The 18,827-nt window shown below is 42.5% G+C and overlaps 2 protein-coding genes across 3 annotated transcripts; one reads left to right on the top strand and one right to left on the bottom strand.

Moving 5' to 3' along the window:
- Nucleotides 1-454: 454 nt before the first annotated feature.
- Nucleotides 455-2,408, bottom strand: anapc16 (anaphase promoting complex subunit 16). Of its 2 annotated transcripts, XM_031560816.1 has the most exons (5): nucleotides 2,311-2,404; nucleotides 2,093-2,180; nucleotides 1,718-1,878; nucleotides 1,071-1,145; nucleotides 455-868 (listed from the first exon to the last, which is right to left on the bottom strand). In XM_031560816.1, the coding sequence occupies exons 3-5, from the start codon at nucleotides 1,857-1,859 to the stop codon at nucleotides 759-761; spliced, it is 327 nt and encodes a 108-aa protein (XP_031416676.1). In that variant the 5' UTR covers nucleotides 1,860-1,878; nucleotides 2,093-2,180; nucleotides 2,311-2,404; the 3' UTR covers nucleotides 455-758. The 2 variants fall into 2 exon arrangements, with proteins under 2 accessions (XP_031416676.1, XP_012686555.1); XM_012831101.3 differs by lacking the exon at nucleotides 2,093-2,180 and having other exon boundaries at nucleotides 2,311-2,408.
- Nucleotides 2,408-18,137, top strand: ascc1 (activating signal cointegrator 1 complex subunit 1). Its single transcript, XM_012831136.3, has 11 exons — nucleotides 2,408-2,562; nucleotides 2,917-3,045; nucleotides 3,154-3,253; nucleotides 3,397-3,494; nucleotides 4,716-4,894; nucleotides 5,553-5,686; nucleotides 5,966-6,085; nucleotides 6,770-6,894; nucleotides 8,046-8,119; nucleotides 8,976-9,124; nucleotides 17,908-18,137. Exons 2-10 carry the CDS (start codon nucleotides 2,931-2,933, stop codon nucleotides 9,090-9,092), a joined length of 1,062 nt encoding a protein of 353 aa, XP_012686590.2. The 5' UTR covers nucleotides 2,408-2,562; nucleotides 2,917-2,930; the 3' UTR covers nucleotides 9,093-9,124; nucleotides 17,908-18,137.
- Nucleotides 18,138-18,827: the final 690 nt, after the last annotated feature.

Raw genomic sequence — 18,827 nt, 5'->3', positions numbered from 1 at the left:
CAGGTGCATTGTCAGTCATAAAAATACTTGAGAGAATGGTTTTGCCATTATTTTCAGCCTCACTAACAATGACCAAGTAGGGCTACAAAATCAGATTTTGGACCGGACCTGCTGGGCAGGACAGATATTCTTTGACTTGGAATGTTATAGTTACTTTTTACGTGAGTGTCATTACCTTCAGTACTGTTGCCATGGAGATTTGCAAGGAGCAACTGAGGTCATAAGTACAGAGCCTAAGATTGGGAAGTCACAATCCCAGATAGGGATAGATACTGGAACACGGAATGAGCTGTTAGAAGCAATGCCAACCAAACAACCTTGTCTGTGGCTGGCTATGCATTGGTCCTTCCAATAAGCCGACCAGCTTATGAGACTAGATGGAGATCAAGTGGGAATGACCTCAGAGGACAGTTAACAACAGTTTATATAAATGATAGAACTAGACACATCAACATTAGTGTAAACAGAGTGAAAGTCATTTTATTCAACAAGGTCATTACAGAAATATTTATGGTAATTCATGACTGTCTAGATTTGTCTGCCATGGCGAAAGAAAGGCTGACATTGAACAAGTACGTCAAAAGGTGGATTATAAAATATTTTAGAACATGATGGTTTTGGCAATATGAATATTAGACCCTATACAAATTCTGACCCAATTGACATTCTAGACACACAGATAATTATAAAAAAAATAATCATTTCCAAAGCCAAACTAAACCACTCATTTTGGTGAGTAGATACATCAGTCCGTTTATTCATGAGGTTGTAAATCCTAAAAGCTGTTCAATAGGTTTATACCGCCATTCGTCTGCCTCCAGCTCTTCAACCAAACTTGCCAACTTTTCCATCCGTGATACCTGTTGGTCTGAGGTAAAAAATTGCCAACAATGTTAGGAGCCTGAATACTTATTGTGTCCAGTGTTCACTTCCCAAATGCTTTACTCGTTTGCTTTAACTGGATGAATACACACTCACTAGTCATGGTCAGCATCTGTATTGTGCCTTTTGCAACAGTCAAGCAAATGAACAGAAATGAAAATGCAATACTTTGATGAGGCCCAACTCACCTTGCTTCACTTGTTTCAGTGTTGTGGCAACTTGATAGCTGAATACAGATTCGCATAAAAATCTATCGGAGCCATCTGGGACACAATGAGATATGAATCAAGACATTAACACTAACCTAATATGAACAACATGGTATAAAATGGACACAAACTACAGGGACCATTGTGATGTTTGACTTTACAATGTGGCCTTTTCTTTCAGGCTTTTATTTGCATGAGTTGAATTTGCCAGAGTACAATTATCGCATTGGGGGATAGTGACACAACAAAGCTTGGGCAAACAGCCAGAATCGACCTCCATCACGCATAGCGTTGGGGGCTGGCAGGAGGCCTACAAACTGCGGACCAGTAAACTGGTCAAAATGCACGTCCTCCAGAAGAGTGATTGGAACTAAGCCTAATGCAGACTCACGTCAAAGGGCTGGCACGGCTATTATGGTGAATGACTGGAACAAGTTGCTTTCAAATGCCAACGTTTTACATAAGACTTGTGTGAATGGTGGTGCCAATTTTTAGTTCAATGCACATTATGAAGGGGTCCTAATTGAGTAACCTCATAGCTTATAAAGATTTTGGTAGCCTCAGTTGTTCATTTATCCCCACGTCACGACACTTTGAACCAGAGATACTGTGTACTACTAGGCTACCTTCCATCATCTCGCCAGCTCCTTTGGGGTACGTGTAGAGGACTTTACGGGGAGGGATGAGCTCCGAGGCACTGAAGCTAGATCCGGTGACAGAGCTTCCACTAACCCCTCCGGCAGAGGAAGAGGACGAGGACGCAGCCATCCTGGTCCAGAAGCCGAGTCTAATGACATAACAATGAGCAGAAAATAAACAGTGCGTTCTTTAGCGTATAACGCAAACCAACTGATGTTAGCGTTAGCATGGAATGGCTAACAATGTTTCACAAGCATTACGTAGGCAGCCAGCAGTCTCAGAAAGATTAGACAATTTTGGTTAAGACAGACTGCTAATAACAATCAAACATTGTGTACATTTACTTAGGTAACAAACATTACCTGCCGACGTCAACGGGTTTTGCTAAGCGCAGGTTGACGCCAGCTCAGTAATAAGCTTATTCGGGTAACGCTAATATTAGGTACCACCCTGCAAGCAAGCACAGTTCGACGTGTGAAATTTTCTCCGACAATTTACATACATCAAGTCCAAGGACAAATACACCAAAAGCATAACACACACTCATATTATGTATTGCAAACGTTAACTGATTCTTTACCTGAGGCTCAATGTGTCGGTTATTGCTTGTTTATTTCATTAAAAGGAACATTGAGCTGGTAATTGTACTGTCGCCACCTAAAGTTGCGGAGGAACATCGCATCGCATATAGTATAAGAAAGACAGCTGGCTAACCAGCGGTGTAGTAGGGCAGCCTCAGGCTAATATTTATGGTTTTCTGCAATGAATCAATTTTCATAAAGTGCTACAACATTACTGTAAGGTTATTGATTCCTGTATGGCTTTGGGTAAGGTAAGCAATCAGCCACCGTAGCAAGCGCTCCAGCCAAAGTTCTTAGGCTGGCAGGCCAGCTAGCTTGCTAACTTTTCTGACGAAATGTTGTCACGGGGGCTTTTTCTAGACTTCAGCTAATTTCAGGGCTTCATTTCAGAGCTTCAGCTCTTGACACTTGCCTAAATAAAAAAAACTTTAGAGCAGGCAGCTGTTTTAGGAATAGACCAAGCGATATGAACTAGCTAGCCAGTCAAATTAAGTTAGTAGTCTACCTTGCATTCAGTAGCCAATTACAGTAACAGAGCAGACAGCATGTTTGACGTTTTAGTCAGATTGTATATTAAACGGAGATGATGCTATCTATCACTATAGGTTTTCCGGTAAATATGGAGGTGTTACGTCCAGTTCTTGTAAATATTAAAGGAAGGATATACAGAAAAACGGCTGTGAAGGAGGAATGTTATGATGACGAAGAGGATGATTATTCGTATTATGGAACAGGTAACGTGTTCATTGTTGTAGATTTTGGATACTTTTTTATAGTATTCATCTCGAGTGATTTTACCTTATCTGTGTATTCAGTTCAGTGTATCACTTTGTTGTTCACAGCAAGTGATCAATGCGCGGATGAACCCTGCGATCTCCATGCCATAGAACAAACAGAGAAAGGCTTCTGCTGTGCCCTTGACATCCCAAGTGTCCTTCACAAGTTGGTACAACCCAATGTTTTCATGAGGCCTATTGGTCTTTCTAATCACAGTAATGGCCGTGTTTGTGGTACATTTGAATGAACTTGCATACCAAGGAAATACTTTGTGTGGAAAGGTGACATTTCTGTGTGATGTCTTGCAGATACATCATTGGGAAGAAAGGAGAGACAAAGAAACGATTGGAATCAGATACAAAGACATCAATTAACATCCCCAAGCAAGGGGTGGAGGGAGCAATAGGTGAGGCACTGTTGTCCATTCATTTATCAGTCTGTTCAGTGTCTCCTCTCAAGTATTCAACTACATTGTCCGCACCTAGAATCTTTCCCCAAATGAGAATGCCACATAGTATTACCTCCCTTTTGCCTCCCGCATGCATTTCATCTGTAATAACTGGCTTCACAACTTGGCCACAAAAAAATAAAGGGGAGAAAGGATAGAACAGCCAAATCTCATATGTAAATCCATAGCTTGTTTAAATTCCTGAGGTAAATCCAGGGACAAAAAACACCTTTTTCATTATAGCATGGTGTTCAACATTAAATACTCAGTAGGGTGTAAAAGTCTTTGCGATGAACTAATTGAACAACATTTCAAATGGTGCCGTTTTGACCTGAAGTGTGTTTATGGTTTTGGCAGAGAACACTTTAGGAACACTGCACTTGAGTAAATTCATTCTCCAATCAAAACTAACACATGTAGGAGTGCTAATTTTATTTGTTTTTGTAGGACCTGTATTGCCTGCAGTGCCACATCAGTGGGCCTGTTTATTCAGTGGGCGTTAACCAAATACCAGGATATCTTAAGCGCTTCAGCTATTTAGAGCTGCCAGCTGTACCCCTTGTTTTGAAATGATGAGAAAAGTTTGAGTAAGAGACTCTTCAGTCAGTATGGCCATCTAGCAACAGCTGTTTATCTTCCTTGTTTAATTTAGCCTGTTCTAGGAAATAGAATGGTTTAGGCAAAGACATTCAGGAAATACATTGATGCATGCATGCATACAATCACGGATTGTTTAGATTACATCTTTAGCTTTGTTTTGGCCTTCAGATGTGATCCAAGCAATTCAATGAAAATAATCTGCATTCCACACCTGTTTTCTGCCATGAATGTGAACACCAGTTGTAAACCTTCCATTTATTTATATCAGAACCTCACATTGTCTTGTTGGCACTGGAACATTCACAGTTTACTCGGTTCTTGAACTGTCAAGCACCTGGCCAACACTTGGTGCCCAATGTTCGATACAGGATTTCCCTTTGAATGGCAGGAACTGGTATTAATAGAACACTCCGATGCAGTGATCTTTGATCCGATAAAACTGTCAACCTGTCAACCTGTCATGTACCACCGTGCAGTGTTATCTATGATCTCGCAGTATAAGCACGCATGGTGATGTTCCTCGTCCTGTTGCACGTGTGGTAACGGATGCACGTGTGTGTCTGTGTTCGTTTCGCGCAGTGATCACTGCAGCGCAGAAGGCGTCTGTGGCGTCGGCAGTCACGCGGCTCGAACTCCTCGTTGAGAGCTTTCGGAGGAAGCAGCCTTTCACCCACTTCCTGTCGCTCGCTTTGAACCACCCGAACATTCAGGAAGGCTTCCTGAGGTTTAAGGAGGAGGTCTTGAAGCAGTGCTCACAGGTAATGGGAGAGGTTTTATTTGGGGCCATTTGCTCTTTGTGGGAAGTGGGTGGAGATTAAGACTCAATTGTCTGCAGGCCACTTTGAAGTGCTGGGAGCGGTTTAATTCATACAGTTTTGCTTTGATTCTGGTCCAGGGTTAACCAGTCCCGTTTCTTCAGATCTAAAATCGTACCCTTTTAATGCTTTAAGCAGCCCTGGTTTAACACAACCTTCTCCTAAGACATTTGAAGTGATTCTGAGGGGCAGTGTGATATGAAAATGTTTTTAGTCAACTCTGCAGGAAGTATCTCTATTCTGAGGACTGGGCTACCCTGTGTTTTAGTGACTAGCATTGTAATACAGGAGTTAGTAGTCTTGCTCTAGCTCGCAGAACACATCATCATTCTTTCCCCTGCTCTAAGCACAATAATGATCTTGATCAGCAAACGTTTCTTCAGCTAATCAAAAGTACCACTGATAAGTTCAGAGCATGGAAAGATCGAAATCCTGCAGAGGTAGGGGGCCATGAGCAGGATTGAGACCACCGGTATATAGACTAGTATGCTACTTGGTAGAGGTTGTAGTTATTCCACAGAACATCGACCCACACGTTGTGTTTTGTGAGTGGATTAATCATTTAGGTGTCGGCTGTGTTCTGTCGGCATGGCCTGATTAGGATGTTGGCGTGGATGCTAGCATCTTCCAGAACCCTGCCAAGTTGCATCTGACAGTGGGCACGTTGGCACTGCTCAGCGAGGCAGAAGTGCAGCGGGCATCTGAGCTGCTACAGCAGTGTCAGGACTTTATCAGGTGGGTCATTTACGCCATGGCTGATTTCATCTTGCTTTCATGACGTATACAAAAGATTGTTTTCTTTTTCTTTTTGGCTATGTACTTTTTTTTGTTTTCTTGGTTTGGTGCCATACATACATTGTGCTTAATTGTACATCATGCTGTTGCATGCTGTCTTAATAGTTAACAAAATCAGGTTTTATTCAGCCAGCTGTGCATGGCTTTAACTTCTCTTAATTGTATTACTCTTGATGGATTTGATAGTTATGCCCTAAATCCGGTTATTCTTAATTACAGGGATCTGACGGAAGGAAAGCCCCTCCCGCTGGTTGTGTCCGGTATCGAGTACATGAATGATGACCCCTCCATGGTGGATGTCCTCTACGCCAAAGTTCAAGTCAAAGGCGGCTCTGACGCGTAAGTGTGGGTAATTTGATTAGTGTAATGGATCTCGTAGGATACCCAATTAAACTGTTTATTGTAAGATCACTATTAAGAGTGGGCTCCCTCTAGGGAAGTTTCAACATAACCACAGTGTCTTTATTGTGAACTGGTAGGTTTTGTCACTCACCCTGAGGCCAGTTATTTTATAATGTGATGAGGTGATGACCATTAGATGTTAATGTATTCCAGAGGTATACTTTCTCATACGGTGTTAACAGTGTCTTTCAGTCATAGACGTTCTGATATGTGAATGGACATATTTATTTCAGTACCCAACAACAATGTTTGCCTGACATGTTACTCAGTGAGTGTTACTTAGTGAGTGTACAGTACCAGTCAAAAGTTTAGACACACCTTCTGATTTTTTGAGAAGTTTTTTTCTCTACTTTTGTTATTTTCTACATGGTAGATAACACTTTTTTTGTTTAGTACATAATTCCATATGTGTTCTTTTGTAGTTGAAATGTATTCAGTATTAATCTACAATGTAGAAAATAATAAAAGTAAAGAAAACACTTCTCAACAAAATTTAAGGTGTGTCCAAACATTTGACTGGTACTGTATGTTTACACTGTAACCCCTTAATTGCATGGGTAATACCACTTCAGCCCTTTATGAAGTGTATTATTTATATGCAATAAGTCTTGTATTGTGCAGGTTGCAGGTGATTGCCGACAGGCTGGTGGAGCACTTTGTGGCCGTGGGACTGATGGTGAGGGAATGGGAGCGCGTGAAACTCCACGGCACAGTCATGAACACCCTGTTCAGGAAGGACCACTCAGGTGAAGCTGAAGTTCCAGAAGGGACTGGAGATTATTAGTGCCTCCGTCTGTTTGTCTTGAGCGCAGCTATGAGGGAATTGGAAAAGACAACTGACAATGATATGCTGTAAGGCAAAATGTTACCTTTTTTGTAGGTTAATTTGGTGTGGTTGGGCTGTTTTACCTCTGTAAGTCTTGGCGTTAGTGAGGTGCATTAAGTGCAGATCTGGCTTTAGCATATATAGCCTTTTGGGGTTCAAGCAATAAAGTGATGTATTTCTTGTCCTCCACGGTGCAGCGGTATCTTTCTTTGGCTGCATTGACATTTTCACTTAAAGACCCAACAAAGTTAGTCCCTATACAGTGTGTTTATTTATCACAGTTGCTGTCCAGATGTCCATTTTTAGCACAGTGCCCAAAACCTGCAGTAAAAATCAGCCCTCCTGCTAAGCAGATGGCTCCCTGCGGTGAAGTGCCAAATGAAACAGCTGCTCTCCCCCTTTTCAGTGTTTTGTGTTTATTTATTTGTTTATTTTTTAAGTCTTCGTCGACAAAAGCATCTTGATGTCACAGTCCCTCTGTTGTCCCCAGTCCTTCAATGTTGTCATTTATCAAGCGCATCAAGCAGCAGCCGCCAGTGCTAATGACCACAGAACCCCTCTGAGCAGTCATGCCGCGCCGGGCGCAACAGTCGGCCGAATCAGACGCCTTGTTGACGAGTTTCCCCAGCCAGAGCACCGACGTAATAAGGGCAATGTTGCTCTTTGAGCTTGGACATGGAGCCCGTCCAAGTGCCCGTCCAGAACCAAGAGGGGGCTTGGGCCGTTCTCCGAGCAACAAAAAGCTCTACCGTGCGATGCTGTTTACCGGTCCAGGATGGCCTCTGTGGTGTTGTGTTGTGTTTCAATATACAGCTTTGCCTGTTTTGGACAAGCTGAACCCCTGGCCCACTTCCCTGAAAAAAAATTCCTTTGGATTAGTCCAGGTTTGAGTGTAAACATGGTTGGTTTTATAATTGTATTCACTTTCTTCAGTGGAGTTGCGAAATAGAGGAGGTTTCGTGTGATTTTTAGGTGTGTGTTTGCGTGCGTTTTGCTCACTCGTGTGTGAATGTGTGTGTGCGTGTACGTGTTCGTCAGTGCTGTTAAATCTGTTTGTCTTCTGTTTTTCAGCTGAAGACAAGGGCAGCCATGGAAAACAAAATACCAAAGGCCGCGAGGCATTTGACGCAAGAAACATATTGCAGGTTAGAACAAATGAAATTAGAGATGAGATCAGGGTAGCATTCTGAGTATTCAGGAACTCCAAAACATTTTTTTTACTAGAGTTCAAGTCTGAAAAGGCTTTTCTTTGTTGTTTAGTGTTTGGTGGAGTCACTAATTCAGCTCAAAATTGAAATAGGAAGACATTCTGGATCTATAACTTTACACTGAGGTAGTTGAGTTTTCAATGGAATATTAACTTTAATGTTGTTGCTGCTGCCTCCTAGAGGTCATTTTGAAGTACTACAAGTTGTTTTTTTAAAGGATGACTGCTTTGTTGCGAAACATCAACTACTTATTTTTTTTCTCACCTCAGTATCCTTAAAAGGTGAAAGGTTCTGTATACAGGTTTTGTTTACAAAATGTAAATATGCTTCCTGATTCATTATACTGCAAAAGGTATCATTAAAGCAGTGTTTTTCATGTGCATTTAATCTAGTGTAATCTAGAATTGTGTTTCCAGGCAAGACAGGGATGCATGAAATGCATGGGTCTACTGACCTGAAAAGTATATTTGCTTTACACCTTCAAAATGTATATGTTATTGTTCACAGTGCAGAATTGTATCTGGTATCTTTATCTTTATTTTACCTAAATCTATATTTATCTTTTATCTCCAACACTGAAAATAATATACAACACCTTCAATTTTTATGTCAGCAAGCTGGTATATACCGTGAGTTTATACTCAGGAGATATACAGCTGATCGATTATACATTTACCTTGACTGAAGAATGAGTCACAGTGTCACACTCAATATCTCTCTCTCTCTCTCTCTCTCTCTCTCTCTCTCTCTCTCTCTCTCTGTTTTTTTTCTCTTCGTCTGTTACTATTGCTAGAACTTTGGTGCATATCATTTTGGCGAGTTCGAGCTGAACACTGTGCAGATATCCCAGAGGTTCTCTTCCGACTCTACTGGTTACTACTCCTCAGCTGGTGAGGTCACCTTCTCCTGAAGTAGCACCCAAAAGCCTGGAGTCCCCAAATGGTAGGAAACCTCCCCTGATCAGTTTGCCTTTGTATGTGCTAACACCGTTACCGTGCATGGACTGTATTTACATTGCTGAGAGGTCCTTGCTCTACCGGTTGCTCTACCAGTTTGGCCACAGGAACACACACAGTTTTGTTTCATCAGCGGCCTGGAATACTAGGCTACTTACAGGCCTAGCCTAGCACTTCCTGAGTGGTACTTGTGTTTTGTAGTGTTTTATTATCTTTCAGTGCTCAGTTGAACCTGGCCTGTGTGTTTGGAGCAGTCTGGGATGCTGGATGAAGCCAAATGCTAATTTAGTTAGGAGGAAGTGGAGGGAAACTATTTGGCCTTTGGCTGATCTACACATAATTCACACGTTACTGAGGGAAATGTCCATCTTAAAACAGCTGGTCTTCTCCTCCATTGTGGAAGCCACCCGCCCACCATGTGATTTGGGTTGTTGTTATGACCACAGATAAATTCATCTTTCATATATCTTGGAAAATTGTACTTAATGTTAACATGCTTGGTGCTATTTTACCCTGTCAGAATTTGCCGCCCTTAAAAGTCCCCCATAAACAACAGGCTATAGTTGGTCAGCTAACACCGTTAAAGGCACCTGCAGAGGGGCACGTGGTCAAAGTCCTGGGGGTAAAAATATGGCCCAGACAATGTAAAAAACCTTTTGCAAGAGTTCATAGACTGAAGTCGGACATTCAAGCACAGAGATCATGAAGCCAGCTCTTCAGTTGTATTTAAAGAAACGGCCAGTATTAGTAATTACCAAAAGGCTAACACATCTATGATTTGTGACACAGGGCTAGTTTATTGTTCACACGAATCTCCCTCTACTCAAGTTTGTTCATAAATCATTCGCAAATATTTATATATTTGTTTATTATACGGCTCCTCAGAATGTTGCCCCATTGATGTCCCATTATCTCTCAAGATTGGTTAATGTTTATGTGAAGCCATTTAACATCATCTGCGTGTGATTGTGATCACTTTGAACCCAAGACGTTCTTTTGTTGCTGGGCTGATTTTGAGAAATGCAACTTTTTTATCAGATATTGTTGGCTGGTTGCTTTACAACAACCCTAAAAATCATCTCTTCAGAGACTTAATGTTTCTGTAAATGTCTCTTGGCATGTGTTAGGGTATCTACAAAAGTAATGACTTGATTTCTTTACACAGAGATTTATTTTTCTTTTAATTCACAATATCAGAATTCCAGTGGGTCAAAAGTTTACATACACCAAGTTCACTGTCTCTTTAAACAGCATGGAAGCTTCCTGAAACTGATGTCATAACTAGAAGCTTCAGAATGGCTAACTGTCATTATTGGGGATCAATTGAGGCGTACCCGTGGCTGAATTTTAGGGCCTCCTTAAACAAACAAACACACACACACACACACACACACACACACACAATGAGACCTGTTCACACTTTACCTGGCAGAGTTTGCACTGCACCTCCTTTTTGTTAATGTTAGTTGAAGGAGTTCCACACAACTTTTTGACGCTTGTACTAGTGGTTTTGCGAGTTTCACCTGTATCGCCTGATAGGAACGCAGAGTTGGCCTACTTTTAGGAGCATTACCGCCATCTTTTGGCGGTGGTAACGTGTTATTTACTAGCAGGCGCCGATAAAAACAAGGGAAAATATATATTTAGGACAAGACGATAGTCGCATAAATGATTTAAATATAATTTAGCTATTCAAAAATCATGACCCATTCCCAAAATATACACAGGTCAGTGAAAATATATGTAGTTACCACTACAAACTTGTGTCTTGTCTTCTTTGATATGAAACATTCAAGGGAGGATCCACAACAGTTTGTGCTCAGTTTGTATATCTTAAGAACTTGGTCTACATCTTAAGAACGAGCTCTACATCTTAAGAACTGGTTCACTCAGTTCACCAAGTCCATTTATTTATTGCATGCATTGCATTCCTAAATAACAGAATACCTACACAAAAGTCTACAAAGTGGATGTGACTTGTACACCAAATAGCTCATTTATAGGCTACAGTCATTTCTGAGCGGAATCTTCTCAATGCACTAAAACATCGCAATGGCTTATGGGGGCGTCTTAAGACCTGCCCGTACCAGCAATCATTTAGCCAATCATATTACTCGTCACAGAATGTCGCTATATCGCCGTGGATATGGTTTCATGGGCAGCTTTTGCGGTCTGACGGTTCTCAGGGTTCGCTGTGCACTTTGATACAGTGTACTGTGAAGATCACAGGATCCACTCAAGGTCAGACGACAGACGTATGTTGGGAAAAACGGCAGCATTTCAGACTATTTTCACTTGCTAATCTGCTAACTGGTGTCTATGGGCGATGGCAATGTTGGGAAAGCTTTTCACGTGGTGTTCTTGCCCAGAACAGAGAATTACATTGCATATCCTGGATGGTTAGTGGAAGCAACGCGTGCGTTTCTCTGTCCTTCACTTTATCACCATCACCGTACTGTTTGTATATATACAAAAAAGGGTTCACACCAAGTAGGCTATGCCTCATCTTTCAGTAAAGGATGATTAAGAGATTGAGCAGGAACACAGGAAACAGAAACAGAACACAGGAAAAGACCTGAATCATGCCTTATATCACATATTTCAGGATCTTTTTTAAAGAGGAAAGCAAAATTCAAGGTACAATTAAGGAAGCCTGTCTGCAAATTAAGAATCCATATATATATATATATATATAAAGGGCTTTTGCATGGTGCCAACGGCTAAAAAAGGGGAATGTGTGTATTTTACTTTAGTGTATTTGAAGTGTTCCATTCAGAAGCCACACTAGCATCTGGCCAGCAGGGGTCATCATATTCTAGGTATTGAATAGACCAACATACTGTGGCAGAGAAGGCCAACTGGTCTTCATATGTGCAGTACATAAATGGAATTATGAATTCATGGTGGTAGATGCATATGCAGTGTGTGGTGTGCTCCAGCAGATGTTAATGTATGGATCCATATGAATGAACACATATGCCATATGGAGAGACCTGATTGGAGAAAAACAGGAGCAAATGCCTACAGCTTTTCCCTAGGATTTCCAGAACATTTAAAAAAATATAGTTCTGTAACAGAGTAGTATGTGATATTTAAATAAGATGTGTGTGTGTGTGTGTGTGTGTGTCTGTGTGTCTGTGTGTCTGTGTGTCTGTGTGTGTGTGTGTGTGTGTGTGTGTGTGTGTGTGTGTGTGTGTGTGTGTGTGTGTGTGTGTGAGGGAAAGAGAGCGAGAGTAGCCAGGAGAGTCCAAAGCTGCTTTGTATGCACACCATATAGTAATAGCATGTGGGCCACGAGTCACACTGAGCTCAGAGCTGTGCCTTTATTCACATTCACACACACACACACACACACACACAAGCGGCCCATTCCACTAGGCACATGAGTGCACAGTCACATATACAGTCACACAGTACTCGCATCAGTGGACACACACACACACACACACAGACACACACTCCCACACACACACACACACACACACTCCCACACACACACACACATACACATACACACACACACACACACACACACACTCAAAGACTGAAAGACTCTCACTCTTCTTCTCACCCACTCACTCAGCATATCAGTGACATGTTTTCCTGGGCAGGCACTTGTGCACCATAGGCACTGGCACTATGCAAATTGCTGCATTCAGAAAACTCCAGTCAGGGGGCTATTGATCTTCCTCCTCCTCTTCCTCTTCCTCTCCATTTTCCCTGCATGGTAGAGACTCCCTCACTCAGGGCATATCATCCATATACTCTCTGTCTCCAGGGGAAAATACCCTTGTTAGTGCCAAACCAACAGAAAAAAAAGTACACACACACCCCCCCCACACACACCTCACACACACACACACACACACACACCACACACACACACACACCCCACACACACACATACACATACACATTGGGGGGGGGGGGGGGGGGGGGGGCGCGCGTGTATCTGGCAAGACTCTACTCAGAAATGTCGATTTGTCCACGGGTGAACACTGCGGAGATAGAGAGGCTCATTTGCAAGTTGATTACATCCAGTTAGGCCATGGTGCTGTTTTTCCCCCTAGTCGAGCAGTGGGGGAAGACATATTGAACAGTGCCTTTAAATTTCAAAGCACAAAAAAATCTGCATGTGGTGGCATGTAGGACTGCTTATTCCTGCTCGTGATGGCTGGACACTGCTGACAATAGCTTGTCATTATGGCTCCTGTTAATTTATGCGTAGTGGTGTGGTTTTCATTATGGCTCCTTTTCATTGATGCGTAGTGGTGTGGTTTTCCAGCAACAACCCTGAAATGGCGGCGCTTCCATACCACCTCTCTCTCATCATAGACTGTGCCAGGACTGAACCAGGTCAATGTGGAGGTGCATACTCTTGGAATTACCATATCTCTAGTTCTTGAGATTAACAGGATATCCATACGTTGGTATTGGCATCCATGTAAGAAATATCGTTTACCTAACTTAATCATGAGACAATTTTTTTTTTTTGTATCTATTAAAAAGGGGGTAAATTATGCCATTTCTAACCTGTTGTAAGATCAGTGTGATTTTGAGAACCATCAAAGGAGCTTACCATCTCTGCTGCAAATTATGAAACTTCACAGGAACTTCAGAAATCTGCCATTTAAGCTCAAACGGTACATTTACTCTCTGCCTCATACCGTGAAGACTCGCCAATTTCTGTTTTATTCTCAGAACATTTGATCCTCTCCACACTCTCTCTGTAGGTGTAATTGTTCCACTTCAGTGTGGAAAAGCTGAGGTGACATTTTCTGCTTGTTAAGAGCTTTTTTTATTTTTCCCCTCCTTTCTTTCTCGGTGCTTGTTGCTCGACTAGCATCTTTCTGAGGGAGGCGGAATAAGCAAGTCTGCCCTCCACCTTAATTAGTCAGCTCAAGACTCCCCGCAGTGAGCAGCACCACCAGTAACCCCAGTGGACCGTGGTGCCGCTCTGAGGATGCTCTCAATAGGGCTTGATAAATGCGTTTCCAGGGGCTGGCAGCGCCATCATTAGACACGCAGAAGAGTGCTTCGGTGGACATCTGTGTCTTCCTCACAGTCCTCGTCATTGGACTGCACAGCAGGGTGGCATCTGCCCATTGGTACATCTTTGCCCGCCCGCCAGCCCGCCCACCCACTTCCTCAAGGAGTGTGGTTTGGACATTGGATGTGTCAGAAGTTACATTCCTTGTCCAGAAATGCGAAACTATTTTAATCACTGAAAATGTGCACATTGATGCTACCATTCTTTTAAACATTCTCCAAAAGAGGCCAGTGACGACTACTAGCTGTGCTAATAATCGCCCGCTAACACCGAGTGCCAATGGCCAGCTTTTCCCCCATTGCTACCAATTAAACCCAAATATAGCCTTCAAAAGTTTACAGCAGTTTACACACTGCGATAAATTGACATTGTGAACCACAACCTTGTTCCTTTAAAGAAGAAGTCGAAGTCTAAGTGTTAGACTAGAGTGCTACATATAATGACACTGTGTCCTATTTACTTTAGGGACACTCAGCCCATTTTCTGGCAGCCTCCACAGAGTGAGACACACAAAGCCATCCGAAGCCCTGAACTGTACTGCTGGGTGATGGCGAGCGGTCAAAGGTGCACCTCAGTGTCGCCTTGGGTCGTGAAAAAGCAGTGCGTTTGAAAAGCAGTGCGTTTGAAAAGCAGCGCTCATAAATTTTCATGGAGCAGAGTATCCAATCCCCCCCTGGGTGAAGAGGACACTATTCCAGCAGGACTACCACAGAGGATCTGCTGAGACCGAGAATGTGTGTGTGTGTGTGGGAAAGGGGGATAGAGATTTGCAGGCAGGCAAGCAGGCAGAGTACCCCGAGAGCTGAATGCAGTCAGAGAGAGCGAGTATCGCTGTCTGGGTCTCACTTGAGGACTAAGAAAATGTCTTCAAAAACATCAATGCCCTCCCTCCCCTCATCCCTCTCTCTGCCGAGGCAGCCCAAAAGAGACTCCTGGCTTGCACCCAATCCTGTTTCAAAAAGTCAGTGCAGCTCACTTTCCCTCAGAGAAGATGTAGTGTCTCCTACACACATCATAAAAGCAAATACAGACGGACCTTGATTCTGATGTCATGTATATAAGGCAAACATATTTTAACACGGACCATAGGGCCAACGTGCATAAATGCAATGTCCTGTCCCTTGTAAAGATCTTTAGAGTTAGAGTACGCAATGTCATGGTGATGCTGAGGTTGTTTATTGGCAGTGTGTGCTAAAGCTGGAGCTACCCTGCTATGTGTTTACCTTGTTTAACATGCAGCTATAGAGGCATATATTTACACCACAGAGAGGCCCGCAAGCAGCTTCTAGAGCATGTTATACACATGGCCAGGGTTCTATCAACCGTCCCAGAAAAAAACAATATTGTTCTGTAGTACAGTATTAGAGAAAAGTACGTTTTCACTCCAAATCCCAGAATTCACTGATAGTTACATTAGATGCATGAGGAACTCTTAAGGAACAGTAACACCCCCACCCCCATACCCATAGAGCAGATACATTTAGTTTGTGTATAGGTCCCAAAACCTGTTATACAAATATAGATGCTGACTCCCAGACTTTCTTTTTGAATCTGTCCAACTTACTGTGATGTATGAACACTAGGTAACTAAACCAAACTGCTTTAATGGTTTTGGTGGTTGATCATTTTAACTGCTGTTCTTTTTAATGATGGAATAAAAAAATGAAAAGGCAAATTGGAGCCCTGTCTAGACATTTGGCCTAAAATGGGTCATGTGATCTAAATAATTACAGGGGCTGGAGCTTTCACCGGCAGTCTTAAATTATATTTGAATCACAGACCTCTCATTGATTTATTTTATTAGTTAAAAAGTCAAAAGAAAGGTGGTCAGGTTGACAGACACTTGTCCCTGTCTTCAAATGTATTGCATGATTTAAAATGGGTAAAGCATATAAAGGCCATCAGACTGTTAATTACTTTTTTTATGAAGGAAATGTCCTACCTCTTCAGCACTAATGATTTCAGGGTCATTAATCTACATCTATTTAAAAGATCTGCCTTACAGCAGTTAAACCGAGCAGAGCAAACATCTCAGTGGATCGGAACGTGAGCTTGTCGTTGGTTAAAGGTCGGCAAGAGCTCTTAACACCACCAATGATGACCTTGATGCCATAATGACATGCTATGCCCAGCGTGTGGAAAGATTAAAGATGTAATCAGCACTAAAGCAGATGGCCAGCATGCCTCTCTACTTATTTGAATATGATCTAACGAACCTTTCAGAAAATATGGCATCCAGGGCTCAGTCATTGTGTACTGGCCAGCACATAGCACTCAAGTCCAGTATGCCAAAGTAAACTTCAGAATTGTAAATTTCTAATGGAAACATATAGAAACTGTTCATTCTACTTCAGCCCTCCCTCAGGGTCACAGGGAGTTTGAAGATAACGTCTACAGAAGTGTCTTGCCCGGAACGGTGAATGACTGATCTCAACCGTGCAGAGAGCATCGTTATTGTGGCAGCCTGTCACATTTCTTCACGACGACCTTTTAAATGAGCCTTGGAAAGTCAAGAGTACTCTTTGTGAAGCTGAGCCAGCGGAGGGAAGTCATGTTGTCTAGTTCCAAATGACCAGACAGTATAGACGACCCTCTTCACACAAGAAAGCGCTAGCAATTTAAAACCCACGCACGTAGCATTCTCATCCCACCTAGGACACCAAGGAACAGAGCCTGAACCTTTTGAAAGCATCGCTGCCAATGACGCAGCCGAGAGGAAAAAGTTCCCGCTCAGGGATCCTGCTAGCGCGTGCGGCTAACGGGGCTAATGCAGGCCGGATAAGGGGAGAGAGCGGGGGGGGGGGGGGCTTACAGAGAGACAAGACAGCCAGCTGTTTAGCATTCCGTTCAGCAGAGAGCTGTAAGGCTGTCGAAGCCTGTTTACTGTGGCATCCATCCGGAGAGGAGCAAAGCACAAAACCGTGTGACTCCTGTCAGTGTGGAGGACGCTGGAGGCCCAGGATGCGCTGGCAGGCAGGGAAAGTGCAGGAAATGTTCCATCTCCAGCAGTTTATTCTTTGGCCAGTCTAAATATTGATTGGCGAGAAACGAGCGACTGCTTGATAATCTTGCACCCAGAGACCGACGGGGGATACAAATTGTCTGTTGCGGTTGTGGACCTCTGCGGTTGTAAAAACAATTGATGTATGTGTGTGATGTATGAATGTGATCATTAATTTTTAAGGCAGGGATTTGTAAGGTAGTCAGGAAAGGACACCTTGGTGATCTGTTATAACGTGCCCATTACAGTTAAAAAGTTATTGACTTGAACCGTTTTTTTTTGTGTTTTTTTTTACGAATGTTTTAATTTATGGGGATAACTAAGATATACTGGGAATAAATCACCCTGGAGACCATGGATGGGAAGCCATGATTCTATTTAGAAAATTGCTTTTGTATGATTTAAGCTCTGCGAGAAGGAGTGAACATGTCATATACAGTGGAGATAAAATGCCAGACAGAGCTCAGAGCAATGCATCACTTCTGTGTAAGGCGCTCGGCAAATAAAGCTGCTCGTGTTCGTCACGCCATAGGCAAACTTGACACACACCCAAGTCACGCGCGCCTTCACGATACCCTACTAAATTAAGTCCACACAACAAATGAGATTGTTTGTTTAAATTGAATTGCTGTTGTGGTGGAGGAGAGGTTTGTCCAATTGTATGGAAGGAGTATGAGTCATTGAAAGCGTGTTGACTCTGTGTGGACTTGTGTTTCAGGTAAGAGAGGATCGAGCTGTGCTGATCCCAAGGCCAAGCAGAGAGTGTGAGGATCAAGAAAGACCAGTCTGAAATCCATGTTGCAGTGAGATTCAGAGATTCAGACCGCCTGCGACTACCACTAAGGATATTATCAGGAGAGGCTCTCAAAATAACTAAAGGTTTTTAACTTTGATCTGTTGATATGATTTCCCATTCACAAGTGCAACAATAAACAAGTACTGAAAGCAGTAGTCATTTATTGTGTTTTGTTACCCCCTGACTCCTCTTTGACTCCTGAATTTACTTGTTCAGTAAAATCTGTTTGGATTACCATAGATTTTTAAATAATACTAAAATACTGATCACCAGATTCCAGAGTATGATTTTGGTCTTTGCACAGGTATATCACCAAGATGTATTACTAGGTTATAGGCAGTGGTGATTTTTGTTGTATGATCTATGTTTACCATAAGAATCTCACCTGATCCCACAAGAATAGGGTTATTATATCATTTCTCAGATGATGTTAGATTAACCCGTCAGGTTTAAAATTCAGTTTTACTGTCATTATGCAACCTAAATGCACATGTCATATTGAATGTGAAACTGCCTAGGCTGTACAAATCAGATCAGACATGTATGCCTACATGAGTTTTTTTGTTTCTAAATCAAAGAAGTGATTTCAAAGTGTGTGTGTGTGTGTGTGTGTGTGTGTGTGTGTGTGTGTGTGTGTGTGTGTGTGTGTGTGTGTGTGTGTGTGTGGCGGGGAGGTCGGTTAAAATAGATCTGATTGCTCAATCCTGTGGCTCTATCAAAAGCTCTCAGAACTACATGATGGGCTGATGTTACGTACAGTTCAAGCACACAGCAGACTGCATGTCAGTCCTGATGGCACTTCCACTGAAAAGGGTGATTGATGCAGGTAACAAAAGACAGTG

The sequence above is a fragment of the Clupea harengus genome, chromosome 23 (genome assembly GCF_900700415.2).
Source record: "Clupea harengus chromosome 23, Ch_v2.0.2, whole genome shotgun sequence".
Taxonomy (NCBI): Eukaryota; Metazoa; Chordata; class Actinopteri; order Clupeiformes; family Clupeidae; genus Clupea; species Clupea harengus.
Note: the sequence above shows the minus strand (reverse complement) of the source record. Positions and strands in the feature narration are given on the sequence as shown.